The 17,046-nt window shown below is 39.5% G+C and overlaps 1 protein-coding gene across 1 annotated transcript in view; it reads right to left on the bottom strand.

Moving 5' to 3' along the window:
* The window catches only part of amon (prohormone processing protease amontillado), a 21,055-nt gene extending 4,055 nt beyond the window's left edge, over nt 1–17,000 (bottom strand). The window contains exons 1-8 of the mRNA XM_018028051.2: nt 16,637–17,000; nt 10,225–10,329; nt 9,765–10,032; nt 8,535–8,572; nt 7,171–7,247; nt 5,121–5,385; nt 3,007–3,219; nt 445–545 (exon numbers count right to left, since the gene is read on the bottom strand). Coding sequence (XP_017883540.1) covers nt 445–545; nt 3,007–3,219; nt 5,121–5,385; nt 7,171–7,247; nt 8,535–8,572; nt 9,765–10,032; nt 10,225–10,329; nt 16,637–16,783 — 1,214 coding nt within the window. The 5' untranslated portion in view covers nt 16,784–17,000. The remainder of the gene's footprint in view (nt 1–444; nt 546–3,006; nt 3,220–5,120; nt 5,386–7,170; nt 7,248–8,534; nt 8,573–9,764; nt 10,033–10,224; nt 10,330–16,636) is intronic.
* Between the last annotated feature and the right edge of the window lie 46 nt (nt 17,001–17,046).

The following is a 17,046-nucleotide window of genomic DNA, read 5'->3' as shown; positions in this document are numbered from 1 at the left end:
TATTGATATTTAATAAATACTCGCAACGTTGGTCTTAAAAATTGGCAATTGCATCGTTCTACTTTCAATATTGGATTAGTGACTTGCTTATTTCGTAATACAGTGGCGAGAAAATGAAGCACGTAACAACCTGATATTTTCAATTAAAGTATTGAACGAATCGACCGGCTGAGGTAATTAACGCCACTCTTTCACATCTCGCGTTGCATTATTAGTTCGCTTAATAAAAATGAAAATTGTTTTCTAAAAATACGATTGTAGAAGACACTAGGTCCATTGATCGAGCTTGCGTAACGCAGAAACTTAGACCAGGTATTATTACTAAAATATTTCTCAAACTCCAGTGCGATGTACCGTATCATCTACTGTTCTCTAGTAAAAATTGCAAATATTCTCTAATAAAAAATGTACAAAGAGAAAGATCAAAGAGTCGTGTGAACTCACTTGGCCTCGAGGGCGAGCGCGAACACTCCCGCTGCCTCCGGTGCCGCAGCCGACGTTCCGCTGTGTGTCGTTGTACATTCTCCATAAAGATCAGTGGTGGCCTGAAAGGAAAAGAGAACAGCCATTGCACAAGAGAATTGCGTCCCCTCGCTGAAATTAGAATTTACCCCGGCTCATTATGAAAATGCTTGTTGTTTGCATTTTAATGATATGCCGTGTTTTAATTGCAATTACGTCTTCAAAGGGCTGCTGCGCTCGCGTATTTTCTATCGCGAAGCTGAGAAAAAGGGAATAAATAAAAACGTTCTGCAGATCCGTCTCGTTATTCAGTTTAAAATAATATAAGTGGGAGCTTGAGTGGGAAACGGCTTTGCAATCAATACGAGCTGGAAATCGTGAAAAGTAAATCTAACGCAACTCCCAGGGGTAGATTAAACGTTCCACTTTGGAAAATTTCCTCGAGAAAGTTTCAGCGTTAAAAGTACGCTTCCGGCTTGTATACGACTGGCATAAAATCGTTTATCTGAACGGTAAACGACACTGTAACGACGCGTACTCGAGAAGCCTGTGAAATATTGTGACTGACAATCCATTCGCAATTTTATTGAATCGTTCCATTTGATACAAAATTCTAACCGAACGTGTAAGAAGACTGGGACAAAAAGTACATTCTATTTATTTCATTTAGCAGAATGAAAATAAATCTTAGACGACGGCGGGTCTAATCTCTGCCAGGCATCCCTCTTTATCCTTTATTTTCCCTCCAGGTCAGCCGTGAAATTTTCACGCTGAAATCCTGGCGAATCATGTTCACGCATGAGATCCAGGCTTCTGAGCCGAGAAACGTGCTCGTCCAATAATTCTGAATGTTGCGACGTAACACAGTTAACAAACTTTTAATAAAAGCTCATTGAAAGAAAGTTTTCGCCTGATACTTGCATATCAATATTCGTTCTCATTTTATTTTTCAATTACGATTTCTTCGGATTATTATTTCCTGGTTTTCTATGGAACATGATGAATCCTAGGAAAATAATTGTGGAAGGTATTAGATGGGATGAAGTAAACGAATCGGATCTTATTTTCCGCAAGAACTTTTATCCAGCCAATAAAATGAAAGCGTCTTCCCTCAGCATTCATATCGGTGAAGATCGATCAATGGTGAAGCGTCTATAAAGAACGAGCAAAGTTTACGAGCATTACCGGTAAGCTTCAGCAAAGGGAATCCCTCATTCACGTTAATCCTCCAGCAATGGGAACGATTCTCTTGCGGACGATAAAGAAATCCGATACCAAAATTATGATCCAATTAAGGGGTACTGCTCTACATTAAATTTAATACTCCATCTCCAAATATTAACCTAGAATTTAATGCGCCATTTCGATTGCTACCAGGCGAAAGCTCTTGATTGGCAATTTTCGAATATCCCATAAACACGGGTCCATCAGCAAGCAATCTCACTACGGGAGGAAGTAACGCGTCCCGACAGACCGCGCGTCCACCGCAACCTAATCTCATCTTACCTCGAATAATAAAACCTAAGTTTATCGAACATCTTATTAAAAAAATTCGTAACACATAGTCTGTCCATTTTATGAAAATAAGTGTCTTTCCTACTAAGCTTACTCTACTCTGAATCTTTGCCAAGTGTTAAAAACATGGTAACAACTTTTCGCGTTGAACGAAACGATAACAGTAAAGAAATGTTGAAATATCGAAGGCGTTGAAATACTAAATCGTGTTTAAATGATTTATTGAATTTTCAATCCTGAATAACTGCGTAAGGGGACCAAACATGAGACCCTAATTCGTCTCCATTCTCGACTTTCACTCTTCAGATTCTGCCTGACGCTTCCAGTTGAATCAAGAGAAGTTGATTTATGGTCAAGAGATCTTGCACGATCCTTTGTAATTAAAGCTCGACCTTTGTCTAGCCATTAGCCAACGGACCAACAATAAAGCATTCTTCCATCCAATTGCGAGCCACAAACTCGGTCAGAAAATAAGAATCACGGGTTCTCAAATTCCACCCCGTATTTGTTTTTGACATTTTAAAAAAATCGTTGCTGAACGAATTTAAAGTTTCGAATTACAGATTTCATGGTAAACTGTTAAACGGGAATTCGTTGTATAAAAATTTTACGAAACACCAGGATTCCTGTCTCGCGTTACCGGGATTCATTTATTTTTATCCGAGCTCCGGTCTGCATACTTTCGCCGACGCGGTAGGAATTCACCCTCCACCCCGGAATATTTGGTGAACAGCGTAATCGTTGCTGAACACGCGTGACTGTGTCCGAATTTTGTAAACCGTAGTTTTAGCCGTGAAAATATTGCTATTCTTTTTTATAAAATTCCAAGAGAATGGTTATTATTATTAAATAAATTACATTTTTATTAACTTTCTCAAATTTTCGTAACTATCAATTTTGATCTTTAAAATATGCTTTGTACTCTTAGCTTCTCATATAGCTTTATAGGAAAGGAATCTCGCAAACTAATTAAAAATCCGTTAGCGTCGAGGGAAGCTCGCGGAGAGAGAGGGCGGATATGGTACTTACCACCCCTATATTAGGATCCTTGGCGCCGTTGCTAAACGTCGAGGCCAGGGTGCTCGAACAGCTCTCGTCGTAATGAGCGTTTTGCCCATCGTTGATGGCGCTGTTAATGCTGACAGTCCACATGCTCGCCGCGTAACCATCGCAGTTGCAATCATCCTCCTCGCCGCCGTCGCCGGACGCCCACACGTATATGTTACCCAACCCTTTTCTACCCTGTAACGCAAGCAAAGATCATTTAAAAAAATAAAACATATAATAAAGGGGAAACTCTCTCTTATATTATTCGTTCTTATTTTTATAATCAATGATTAGAAGTCGGAAATATATATTGAATTATGTTGAGCAAGTAATTGCGTGTTTAATGGGAAATGTTATAGTAGGGATAGGTTGTTCAAACAGAATTAATATCCCTTCTGAAGCTCCCTGAAGGACTTCCTTTCATCAATTGACGTAACTCGTTGTCATAACTTGCGTCTAACGACCGAGCGGTTGTTAAAGGTATACATCCGTGACACGCCGGATCTTATCGATTATCCTAACGTTCAAGGGAGAAACCCAGCTGCCACGTTGACGTATCGAGGTTCAACGTTGATAACAAACCTAACTGTGAATCGAATCCCACACATATTAAAATCGGTTTAATATCTTTTGCTTTTGGGCGTTATTTACTAACGCGTATGTGAAAATGGAGAATTAATAAATACGAAACGCGAAATTATAATTGGGGAATTATTCGTACTGAGCCCAGTACCATCAACAGCTTTGCACTGATCAAAGCCCACGCGTATTTCGACGAGATTTCCATAATTCCTAATTAAACGACATCGAGAGGTATTACAATGAGTCGGAACTTTTTCGCTTAGTAAATTAAACGGGCAATATTATTATTAACGATAGCAGCGAGAAATGGTCTTTATTCAGCGTGATCTAATTATCTTGGTAATTAGCCTCTCGTGAAAATCGATGTGCGAAACGAAGTGTACGCTGACTGGATTCTGCAATTATCGGTTCATGGAAATTCTAAAACCTAGGATACACAGAAAGTTTTGCTTCTAAAACGAAATCCTAAATTCTCACTATCTGATAAATTATTTCGATTGTATCTTTCTTGAGAAAGAAATTGTTTAAAATAATTAAGAAAGCGGTGGTACTTAAAATAAATTGATCGCAAGGCTTGTTTATACTCAGCTTAAAAGTTACGTGAAGTGACTTTTGCGGACGTAACAGACGCCAGAAATTCAGGTCGCAATTGCGCCAAGTTAATTAGATCACCGCCAGACACTTTTGCAAAACGATGTTAGCGAATTAACGTTATTACCTCTTTCGTAAAAATGAATTCCCTTATTAGAAAGGAAACTGATGGACCAAACATTTCTTAGTAATAAAATATATCAGTGCTTAAATTAAATGATTCAAGAAATGTCTATCCAAAATGTTCTTTTATTCTGCACGACGCACTGCAGTTTAATTGCATTTTACTTGACGAAATTTTTATTTGGCTTTAAAATTGTATTTTACTTGAAACTTTTATTGCGACTAGAGAATTAACTGGGAACCTTGTTTCATTAAAATGAAACGATGATAACTAGTTCTGATTCAATGGGAAACGTTGCTCTTTGTACACAAGTGGGTGACACTAGTTCCAGGAACAAGAGTATCAGAAACTGATACTACATTGTGAAAGAGGGAGAGATCGCGTTTATCAACATAAAAATCACATTCTGTTGTTTCCATAAAAGTTCCGTGGAGCATGTTTCGTTTCAAAAGTTTCCTCTCATGAGAAATCAAGACAGCTATAAAGGTCAACGACGTGATGGAGTTTCGTGTCAACGATGAAACCGAGCAGTATAAAAAGAATTAAGTATAAGCGTAGAAGTTTCCGTTTCTTTAGTGTAATAAACTTTTATATGAGAATCGACGCATCTGCCGAGCATCCAATTAATCTATACTACAAACGATTTTATGATTCACCCTCGAGATTTGGGAATTGAGCCATAAATAGCGTTGAGTTTTCAAGGTGCGAGGGTTAATTTCATCGGACTTAGGACGGGGAGGGACGAAGGACGGTAAGAGGATCCGTTCGAAGGGTGTCGGAACGTAAGACGAACGCTCACCTCGTTAACGCCGCGGACGATCGCCCTCATCGTCGCGTTTCGCGGCCCGTCGACGGTTTTACCGTCGTCCGTCGGTCCCCACGAGGCGCTATAAATGTCTATAAGGTCAGGTTCGTGTCCCATGCTGTTCGCCTCGATCAGATCCGTCATGTAAGGCTGATCCAGCATACGGATCCCGGCGACTTTCGAATCGTACGCAACGCCCACGCCGCACACGTCATTGTCCCTCGCCGCTGCCACCTCCCCGGCGCATCTGGTCCCGTGACTTTCCAAAAAAAAAATTAGAAAACACTGTCAAATCTAAAAAGATTGAGTCAAAGCGTACCGATGGATTATGTACCCATTCCCTTTCAAGTTTGATTGAACAGACTTGTTCTATTTGTGTCAGAAACAATTTCTGATTGATTTCAATAATTACAGCGTATTATAAAGAATGCAGGATTCACATTTGAAAAGTTCAAAATTATCCAGGAATTGCCACGGCGGTAAACGTAATTAATGTACAGAATCGCGTATTGTTTACGTGCAATCTTGCGCACTAGAAACACGATGCGTTTCGTAAATTACGCAACTCTGTTATTAGGAATTCAATCAAACAAAATTCAAGCGTAATTACACGGAACGATCGGGATTAATTACAAATCAGGTAGCGGTGTATTCGTTCCAGTATCCAGCGATAATTAACTTGAATGAGATAAACATTCTTTCACTGAAAATCAAAAGCAGACAGCGTAGCTCGTGAAGAATTAACGTGCGGTCGAGATTGTAACGACTCATTTTAATATATGACAGAAAGCGTTAATTATCGTCGATTATCCGTTCCCATCTTTTATCCAACTCCCTGCAAAATTAACGGAGATAATGAAACTTCACTGTCCGCGCGATTTTTTAATTAACGAATAATGGCTCGATGGACAAGAACATTTTAATATCGTAACAGGCAACCATTTTCTCGTGAAAATGTTACGAGAAATGTTTTATTAATTAATTTCGTATTATCCATCGTGTTCTGTAGAACGCTGTAGAATCGCGAATCGGATTTCAGCGAATTTTATCATCCCCGCTTTATTACGCCCACGCGCTCCTTTTTCAGACTTTAACGTCCACCTTTATTACCCCCGTTCTGATTGAAGCAATAAAATGAAAAAACAAACGTCATAAAGAGGATGTAGAGGACTTTTCCGAAGACGTATTACTATCGAGACGCTTGCGGCTATCCACGTGCAGACGACGTTTCAACCACGGATCAAGTCAGAACGAGATTCAAGGATCTATTTCGGGAAAAACCGTTTCGATTTATTTCCATTCACTAAACGAATTCAATGCGAATGGACGATTTGTTTAAACATCTGTTGGATAATTTAACCGTCGTCAAGAAATGATTGAAATGATAATCGAGCGGTTCTTAATTGAAATACATGCAGGGACAGAGAACTCTGAGACGGCACAATGAAGAATGGAACGTAGAATAGATCCTCTTCTGTGTGGGACACTTAAATCGAGCTTCGGCTACACCAGCCTTTTCACGTTCATTCGAGGGAAAACTCTTCGCGGAAAATTAATTCAGTGTCTTACATAAACTCAGAAAAAAAAGATATTTTTTATGTAAGAGACGACGAGAAATTCTTCCCGAGCATGAAATTGAATTATCAGGAACAAAAGCTTTATCAGGAAGAAATTATTAGTTTTATACCAAGGAGCTACTTTTCCAAGAATTTGAACTTTGAAATCCGAACAGTGTTTTCCTTCTGTCAATCTGCTAACTGAAAAGTCGATTTCTCATTATTCAACTCCCCTTTTGAACGTCGTTACCTTGAAGGAGTCGTGTTACCTTCGATTACCGAGGGAAAACAATGTAGAGTTAAAATAAGACGCTTGAAACAATTTTCCTCGGCTCGATAACCATCCGCTATCCGGTAATCATTGATTACAAGAATTCTAATTTCTGGTGACCTACACCAATTTCTTTCTAATCTCATTAACAGAATTCTACGTAATCGGACAAAAATTATGTGTCAAATATTTAATACATATATGCAATTTTACTCACCTATTGAACCAATCGTCGGTGTATCTTGGATATGGATAAGGATCGTTGCTGCTAAAGTCGTAAGAAGCTTTGGCATTCTGAAGCAGACAAGATACAAGAAAACTGAAATTATAAAAAAGAAATTCTGTATAAAAATCTTTTATCCCTTTAAGAAAACAAAAGCCAGCCAACAACGCTAAGAGCGACAGTCGTTAGACAAAAGCTCCCCAGAGTTTCTCGAATGGATGACGTGAATAACTTTCGTAAGCTGAGAAAATTAATTTTTTAAATTGCGTTTCGTGACCATCTGCGCAACCATGTTGTAACAATCCTTTTTTTAAATCTAGGAACGGGTTATCGTGAAAGATTCTACGGCGCAATATTCTAATATTTATTCTCTCGCTTGGTAAACGAGGCGTTAACAAGAAAATATTCCATGGGCATGCGAGACAAATAAATTTCCTTCTAAAAATAGCTCGACTTCTCGCCGTTAATTAATTGTACACAACGTCCCGGACGAAGAAGAATCTCTGTTATCAGTTTCGTAAATTCTTCATATCACGCGGACAGCGTTGATTAATCTTTTGTCATCACGGATCCGTCCCATCGCTTCCCTGTTTCTCATATCGCGTCACCTCATTTTTTACTCCATAATTGAGCGCTACGATGAAAATTCACAAATCGCGAACGACTCACGGTTCTTTGTTAAAATTTATCGAACAACGTGGGAAGTGTTGAATAACAACGATGCCTGTAATTGGCCCGTTGAATTTTTTATAGCCGAAGTTGGCTCGGCAAACTTTGCATTGTCTCCTCTTCTGCGAAGTCGATTACGAGTTCATAAGACACGTGGGTCGCTGATTTGTATTTTCGGGAAAAACACTAGGGAACTTCGCTCTCCTGCACTCGATATTTTCCCGTTTTTTATTTACTCGACGTCATGTTTTAAAGAACAGTTGACGATACAAACTAGGTTGGCCGTTTTGTCTCGAAACTAACGCGATTCTTTTCGCAGAATATTTGGACACGTGTCACTCGGCGTACGTGAACTCTGTTTAACGCTCTGGGTGATATCGAGTGGATCTTGAACTGTGGATTACGGCTCATACGTGAGCCGAATCGACAGGACGTCTCCCTAAGGGAAACACGTGCTGGAGTTGTCGAACAAATTATACTTCCATCAGTGACAGAAACTAGTTTCTTCTCTAACTAACTCGCAGTTAAAGTGGACACTCGACAGCTGTTATTATTCATAAAATTATTTTTACATTTAACAGAAGGATTAAAAGTATAACAAATCAAGCATGAAATGAGTCATTGAATTTGGTTATTAATTATCTTGTCATGGATGCTCGAATTAAAATTGATATAACAATAATACTTACGTAGTTATACTTCAAGTCCGGATGCATGTAGTCGACACCTGTAACAAAGAACAGGAAACGGAGTTGACAGGTTTACGTAAGTTGTACAAGTCTCATACATCAGTACCAGGAAAAGGATCTTCCACACAATTCAATATAACCACAATAAGATTGTTACGTTAATTAGCAGGAAGTTCAAATAATCTTCATATTGCAATATGATTGAAGTCTGTACTGTCATTAAACCGTAACGAGTTCTGTATGAAATCCGCTATGAAGCAATCGGGAACAGGTAAATGACGGCACGTTAATTTATGTGACTAAGGGATGAACGTTCAATTTGTAATATCAAACGAACGACAACGCCGATACTGCTGAGCAGTGTTTGCGCGAGCGAAATCGATAACAACGAGGTAAGCCGCAAAGGGCCAAGCTTAACAAGCTGTGTCTATGGATATCCGAGATTACAATTTAGCACAGCCGAGTCCTCCCGTGCTTAATAAAAGGCGGAACGTCCACCGGTTGCACGGAAACGATCGTAACCAGTTTATGGTAATTCTCAAACACAATTCATCCTTCATTAACAGGAAAATGACAAACAGCGGAGTTTTATTTATACGTTTCTATTTCTGAAGCTTTCTCGTCATTCGTGTATATATTGCAATATCGAGGTCTGAGCTTTTCGATACGAACAATTTTCAGCAAATGCACTTGATATCAATCGTAACGGTATCGACTAATCTATAAATAAATATAACTTCGCTACCTAATTGCCCATGTGTACAATCGTTGCAAATATGGGAGGAAAAATTGTTGAATATTGAAAATGTTTTCTGGGTCTGTGTAATTGCAAATACATATATAAATTGGATTGTGACGGGATCAGCGGTCAGTTCTCAATATATCTCTGCGAAACTGTGTCGGTCACGTTGGGTTTGATCCGTTGGATTGTTAGCTTTACTGAAACGCAGCACCGCATACAGATTTTATTCCAGATTTGTTCAATTTTAAAAACAAACCGGGAACGAACCAAATTCCTGATATTTCGAATTCCTTTAAAATGAAAAAGTATAATTTTATACAATACAATTATAAGGGTTGTCGATAATCGAGATTACGTAATCATTACGATTAATCCGAACTCGGAGTTGCAACATGGTGCAATCTAAGTAAGCTTTCTGTTAATGAGATGCCACGGGGCAAAATCGTGACGCGACTTTCACTGAAAAAATGAATTTTGGGAATCCTTACCATCGTCCATGATAGCCGTGGTCACGTTTTTTCCTGTAACTCCCTGTGCCCAAGCTGCCTTCACGTTCAGATCCAATTTCGGTTTCCCTCCGTTTTGGCCGGTGTTCTTCAGATACCATTGATACTGGAAATAAGGATCACATGGATCCTTATTGCCTGGATTCGCTGGATTTTTTATTTGGTAAAGCGGCACGAGATTATCCACGCTCAAGGGCTTATACCCTCTCTTCACTCTTTTGAATCCAGGCTGCTGTACCGCAGTATGCACCTGAAACAATCACGAAAATCCTTTCTAAAAACAGTCGACCATCCCTTTCAAAATTTTGTCATATGAATAATGAATAAAAAACAGAGTGCGTATAATTAAATAGAGAGAAACATGGTGGGTATGAAAGATAATAATAGGAATTTACTATTTTGGAAGATGAACGTCAGTGAAATTTCGTGTTATATCACTCACCATGGGATCTACCTTGAGTCTTCTCATATGCGGCACGGATCTCTTGCTCCGCGCATGAGACAAGGCCCTGTGCACGAAATGATATTCCGTCTGACTGCCCAATATCTAGACAAACGTGAGAGAAAATTTACATTCAATGTCTGTTCCACCTACACATGAGTTTTATTAAACTTTTGACGAAATGAACTAATGAAATGCAATGAATATTCAGGAACAAAGAGTATATCCACATATATATGAATATACTATATATGTATATATGATGAGAATATACATATTGTTCTTCTTCCAGCATAAAGGATAAGCTTAAGTAAAATGCATTTTCTAAATTGGTATTAAAACTGTTCCCTCTTGCATAAAGCTCAGTAATTACTACTTAAAGAAGATTGTATTCATTTTGAAATGGCAAACTTTGGTACGAGGATGGAAGTGGAGTGAAGGAAACGATGGAAAAATTGAATGAAAGCAAGGTAGAGAGTTCGTTACATCCTAAGGAACATGTCGGAGGTAGGATTTCGAGTGCCCGAGGGAATTGAATTTTCCCCTCCCGACCGAACGATGGCAAAAAGAATTCTTTCGAAAGAGCAATTCGTTTAAGGTGCCGGAACGAGTTACAAGGAAACCGAGTTAACGGATCGGTCTGTGCGAGGCAAACCGCGAGATCCAATCGAGCCAATTACGAATAGATCAAATTCGATTATGGCACGCGGACGGTTATTCGATTAATAAGTTCACATCGTGAGAGAAAATCGATTGGATTAAACACATGTGTTATTTATCTTTCTCGTTCACCGTTCTGTCCTAATTTTTCTGTAAATGCATCGAGTCTGCAGTCTAATAATCATCGATCTTAAAAATTCTTAACACGTATCAGGCTGTTACAAAAAATATTTATGCAACAGTGTAATTAAATAAAATTCTTTCTCGACAGGAAAGATTCTTTTGTAAAGACCGTGCAAGATTTCAAATGATTCCCATCGTTTTCTGGAACAAAGAAGTCCCGATGTTACGTTTGCATAACTCTTTCCCATATTTACGCAAAGTTCTCACTCCTCTTGGAAACGATTTGCATTCCAGCAATTCCACTCCTGCCTTAGGAGCGTCTTGAATTCGAATCTATTTACCGGGATCAATCTAGATATACGTTTATCGTGAAAGGATTCCAGCGAACGGATCAGATTCGTAGACAATGTTCTCTGGAAATTCCCCTGCGAGAAAGATGTTAGATAGTGGAAGGTATGTATCTAATGCCTGTTCCAGATTGTATTCTGATTCTTTCTCCAATAGTTTGCACAGGTTTTCAAGCAAAGTTCGAGACTTTAACAAACGAGAAAAAGATTGCGACCGTGGTGCCCTAGAAATTTGATTAGGTTACTGGAATTACTTATTGTTCCGTACCATATCCCACTGAAACAATTTTCTAATGCTATTTAATTTTCGATGTGAGCGAACTTAATAATGGTAGATATCATTTTCTCTGAAAGGGAAACCCCATTAATCTTCGGAGTTTAAAAAGATTAATTACAGTCAACACTTTTAAAATAGATTCGTCCATATTTCATAGTTACCTTAGTGATAATTATGACGTTAACTAATATTACGAATTTGCGCCGTTACCGTTAATTACACTTCGTTTATTGATAAAATATAATAATCGCCCACTGTTTAATAAGCGACGGCGCGTATCTGGGTCAACCTATCATCGATTAACATATAGCATAAATATATCGGGTTCTTTCGCTTTTAGTACAGGAAGAGGAAATAGCATTTCGATTCCGTTTTCATGCAATGCCATCCGAACTGGTCAACGCTAATCGAATTTCAGCCGGGCCACACGTGTCGCTTAATCCAATTAACAAGTGCGTAACACACAGGACATTAGGCTTGACCGACACGTGGCATAAACAGGAGTGCGCGGTTTATTGTACTTTCCTTTTTGGCGATGTGAATTCGCATGCAGATGCAATTTATCGAGCTACTGCGACGCTGTATTCAAAGCGACTCGCGCGGTCGCTGAAGAAATATGTATGGCAGCTCTACCCGCTTTAATTTTCCATGCGGTTTATCGGGGAGCCCAGAGAAACCTTTCACGAAGCGACGTCGCGTAAAACATCGTTGCAGAGGGTAAAAAATATTGAAAGCCTGGGCGAGCTTCTAATTTGCTTACGAATATAGATTTACTTGGATCCTTTCAGCTTTGCAAAACAATTTCACTTGAACCAGCTTACTTCTAATTGTATAATCCGTCTTTTAATAAGTCATATAGCTCAGTAAACATTCTAAATTAGAATTTACCGTAGCTTTAGAAACTGAAATCACGGCATGTACAACGGGAGCAGCTTCGGTTAACGAGTGGTACACACAATTCCGAGGAAAAATATTCGAGGCGTGTGCATTGGAATGTTGATCGTTACACAACGATGCGGCTAACGACGAACTCGAGCTTCCTAGCGACATTCGTACGCAGGAACCTGCATGACCAAGGAAACGAGCGATAAGCATGCTTCGGTGCACATACAAGCAATATCACGAGCTTCAGAATTGGCGATGTAAGAAGAAAATACATTTCCCATGCACACGTTTCAGCCCTCGAATAGCCCAGTTTACGAAATTGTTAGTCTTGAATCAACCATTTCACACCCAATTACGATGCTACAGAACTGCAATTTAATCTACGTTTGAATTCGCACCGTTAATGATGTTTGAAAGTTATGCAAGGATAATTGAAATTATACTACGAGAACACTAAGGAATAAAATGTGATTGACGCGAATTTGTTGTCAATAAATTCAGCTAGTATCTATCTAAATGAATCCTACGCTCGAATATATTTTTAGATACATATTTCAATCTGCATATTTGATAATTAATTGCTCAAAGGGATGGAAGCTCATTCTGTTTCTTCAACCGTGACATTAATTTCCGTTTTCTCGTTAAACTTTCCACCATTCCGAACTTCCAGTTTATTCGCGACGCTTTCAAGAAAATTATTGAATGCACGTGAAATGATTCAATCAGGTACAGCCTTTTTCGCTAGAAGCATTTGGAGGCTAATCGGATTTTGATATCAGGTCTGTTGGGTACTCGATTTTATCGCGACACAGACTAACGATTTTTGCATTAGCTAAAGTGTACAAATACTGAACGTTGGAGATCAAAATAAATGGAGGTATTACCGCTGTATGCGGGTTGCTAACGGGAAATCGAAATTCATGCACCATCCCGTTCTATTAATAACAGAGTCTTGTAATTGTACATCTATGGTATCGATTTGAGAAATGTTTTTCAAATTCCTATAATTTCATCATTGCAAGTGCACTCAGCTTTTGACATCATCTCTGCATTCAATTTTCTCAGAAGTGTGCCAACTCTTAAAACGTAGTGGATTAATAAAGAAGGCTTGTCAAAAAGTGTTAATAAACCTAGTCCCTTAATGAACGAGCATAATTAGTTCTCGAAAGCTCTCAAAGTTCTGTGTTTACGTAAACAGAAAGTAGATGGTTGAAAGTTCGCGGAGCATGCATAAAACTTTTTCTCCAGAAACGACGCGAAACAGAATTTCTAAGCTTCGACTCGAAAAGGTTAGCAACGTTACCGCACCAACAATCGATCACGATATAACGCGATTATTCTACGCGGCTTCGCACCGTTAATCTTTTTATGATCCACTCTTTCTCCAGAGAAATGTTCACAAAAGGATTACGCAATCCATTAATTGGGAGGTCTTTGGTTTCGCTCACTCGGAAACGACGAGGAGCCCGTCGATAACGGGTCTAATCGATCCTCCCGATAATGCAACGTCAATTTACGTCATAGTCAGACAGTTAGGCAACCCGTTCTACTGATAAAACAACGTCACAGGCAGTAAACACACCATTTGGAGAATCGATTCGGGATAAATTACATCACACACACTCCTACTTTGTTACTGTTTCTCTACATGCTCCTTCCAGTCAATTAATCTTACGACTCCCCAAATGAAGTTTCCATTTGAACGACTTTCGAAATTGGTACGAACGAATTGTTCGACTGTGTAGCTGCAAAGTGTCTTTCTATGTATCTATTATATTTTTGATTGACACGTTGAAGTAGTGTTCTGTGTCACAGAATTTATCGAAACTTTTAACGATTGCATAATGGAACGTTTCGCCTGACCGAGTAGGCGAGCAAAAACGTACGCGATAAGAATTATAGAATTACAGAACTAGAATTGTAAAACTGGCAAACGTAGCGCAGATCCACTGCCACATAGGAATGTTCCCAGGTTTGCGATTACTCTCGAACGATTTATTCCAATTACGCAACGCTTCTCGTTCACCTTTGCTTGTTTCGTGCGAGCGTCCATTATACCAAAGAGGTCTGACTTAACTAAACGTTCATAGACGCCTCCGAAGGATATTACATGCTAAGTTCCTCGCATAAAACCCGGGATGAGCAGGATAAAAAGTCTGGCATAAAACGTAATGGTGGTTTAAGTCACCCTCGATTACGCCGCAATACAGTCAGCTATCTACTGTATATCGCGTGCGCCTTGAAAATTCGACGTTCTCTCAGTCTTATATTAAAAAATAAATTGAAATAACGTTGTACCAACGAATAAGACTTTTTAAAGGTAAACTTCGGTTCAGCAAAACTAATAAAAAGAAACTGTCGGCTGACAGAAGTTAGTCGGTGGGACAACCCTTTCGCGAATGATTCCCCGTAGAACAAACTAATTTTATAAAAAGAAACTCTTTTCTTAGGATTTGCTTTTACTTTGAAGAGAAACGTTTAATTGCGAAGTTCCCTTGTACTTTCTCTGTTTGTTCGACTTCGCAACAATAATTATTCGGATGGAATCGTATTGCAAGGTTTTCAAACTACAGTCAGATGTTTCCTCTTTCTTTATCGTTTATCTTGCCGTTTGTTAGCTACGGAAATTCCTCATCAGTTATTGTCTGTTCTCGGTACAACAAGAAATCCTCGACAAGTTAAGATCAAATTCTGGAGTTACACGTCCCTTTGACGAAGCAGCTTTATGCATAACGAAATTAGTTTTCTGGGAATATGCAAAGCAACAGGGCGAACTACAGGAGAAAGCTTCAGCTGAACGTGAGAAGAAAATGGAAAATACAGTTCTTTGACAGTGTAAACATTCGATAAAACGCGTATGTTGCCAGGAAATATTGTATATCATTTCGATAATAAACTGACATCGCGTATCGTATGACGGATGAAAAATAACCGGGGGGAAAACATTGACTAGATTAAACACGAGACCTACGCAACGTTCATCACGTAGGCGTCAGACCGCACCGCGGTTGCTTCCACTGTTGTGCTGTCTGATCATACGCCGACAGTTGCTACTTCCACGTAAAGCGAATTATCTACGCTCCTCTTTCACGTTTACTCAATAAGAAGACTAAACTAATTTTAATCTAAACATTTCGAAGCTGATTCGTTCAATAAATTATCTTCCACGATTCCTTAATATGATAAATAGAAACGTAAATACTTGGATTATTTAATTAAGTAAACAAAATCTGAAGACTGCATTTTGAAATGACGTTTTCGATTTATCTTACGTAAAAGCAAAAAGAAGGGAAGCGTGGATTTTAGGGTGAGCTATCCCTTATGCTACAAGGCTATTCAGGGCGAAGTTAATCTTATCGTTAACACGTATCCTACGTATTTATGACGTAGGCCAACTGTTTCGAACACGTTTTCGCGATAATGCGGGTGTTCGTGACAGCCTACGAAATCAATGCCTCCGGATCACACATGCCCATGGTAAATAGTTTTGAAACGATATCGTGATTGATGTAAATCAAGTAGAGCAAGAATAAGTGAGTGAACACGACGTACATGTTTTTAGTCAAACACAATCGATGCAAATTCGAAAGTAATATTAAGATCTAATGATCGATGGATCGATGATATAAACAAAGATGGTATGTCAATTCGTGGATATTCTGCTAGTAGAAAAAGTACTTTACTGAAGTTATCGATTGCAAGAGAGATTTCATTCCCATTCTAGCGTGTTCACCTCATCCGCGCCCTAAGCCACACTTTCAACCCAGATAAGCAATTTCCTTGGCGCGGTCGTACCGTGCGTGTACGTGCCGTGTCCACGCGATATGTGTCAGTGTCAGGAACTTGTGCCGTCGTGGCCTACCACTATTGCACTCTGCAGAAACTTGCAAAACTCTTTTCATCGATCTACCGCTCTCCGTTCTAATCCTAATACAGTTTGTACGAACGCTAATTTTTTAAATTTCTACATCACGATATTTGTTGTTCCACGTTTTAAATCGAAAATGGTAAAAGAGATCGAAACAGTGTCTGTAAATCTGCTGCAATAATAAAAATTGGAAATGTCTCGCTTGAATTTTCATAGATTTTTTTTGCTTAGTTTTGTACGGCTGAGACTTACCGGTCCAAGATTGACGAATCCATTCCTAGTAGCCACGCGATCGGCGACTTGTCTCTCCGCGGGCTGCCTCATTTTTACGAGGAACGTGTTGGTGAAAACATCGGCATTGGTGCCGGCGCAGAGAAGCGCGATCACCGCGAGTAACATCGTGACGTGCCGACGGCGTACGCTGATGTATCTCGCATTCGCGGGCACTGTACTCGGTGTACGCGATGGTACTGCGATTTTCGAGCTGTCAACCTCCACTGCGGTAGGGGAGGCCGATAGGTTTATCTCGGTGGTGGCGTTACCGACTACGTCTCGCTGCTGGTGGTCGAAGGGTAGTCGAGTAAACGTGGGAGGCTTGATAAGTCGCGCGCAACAACACGTGCTCACCCCCATGCGCGTTACTGGCCGGCCGACAGACCGCC

Source organism: Ceratina calcarata, unplaced genomic scaffold (assembly GCF_001652005.2).
Source record: "Ceratina calcarata isolate Rehan_Ccalc_2016 unplaced genomic scaffold, ASM165200v1 scaffold436.2, whole genome shotgun sequence".
Lineage (NCBI taxonomy): Eukaryota > Metazoa > Arthropoda > Insecta > Hymenoptera > Apidae > Ceratina > Ceratina calcarata.
This window is presented reverse-complemented; position numbering and strand designations above follow the sequence as displayed.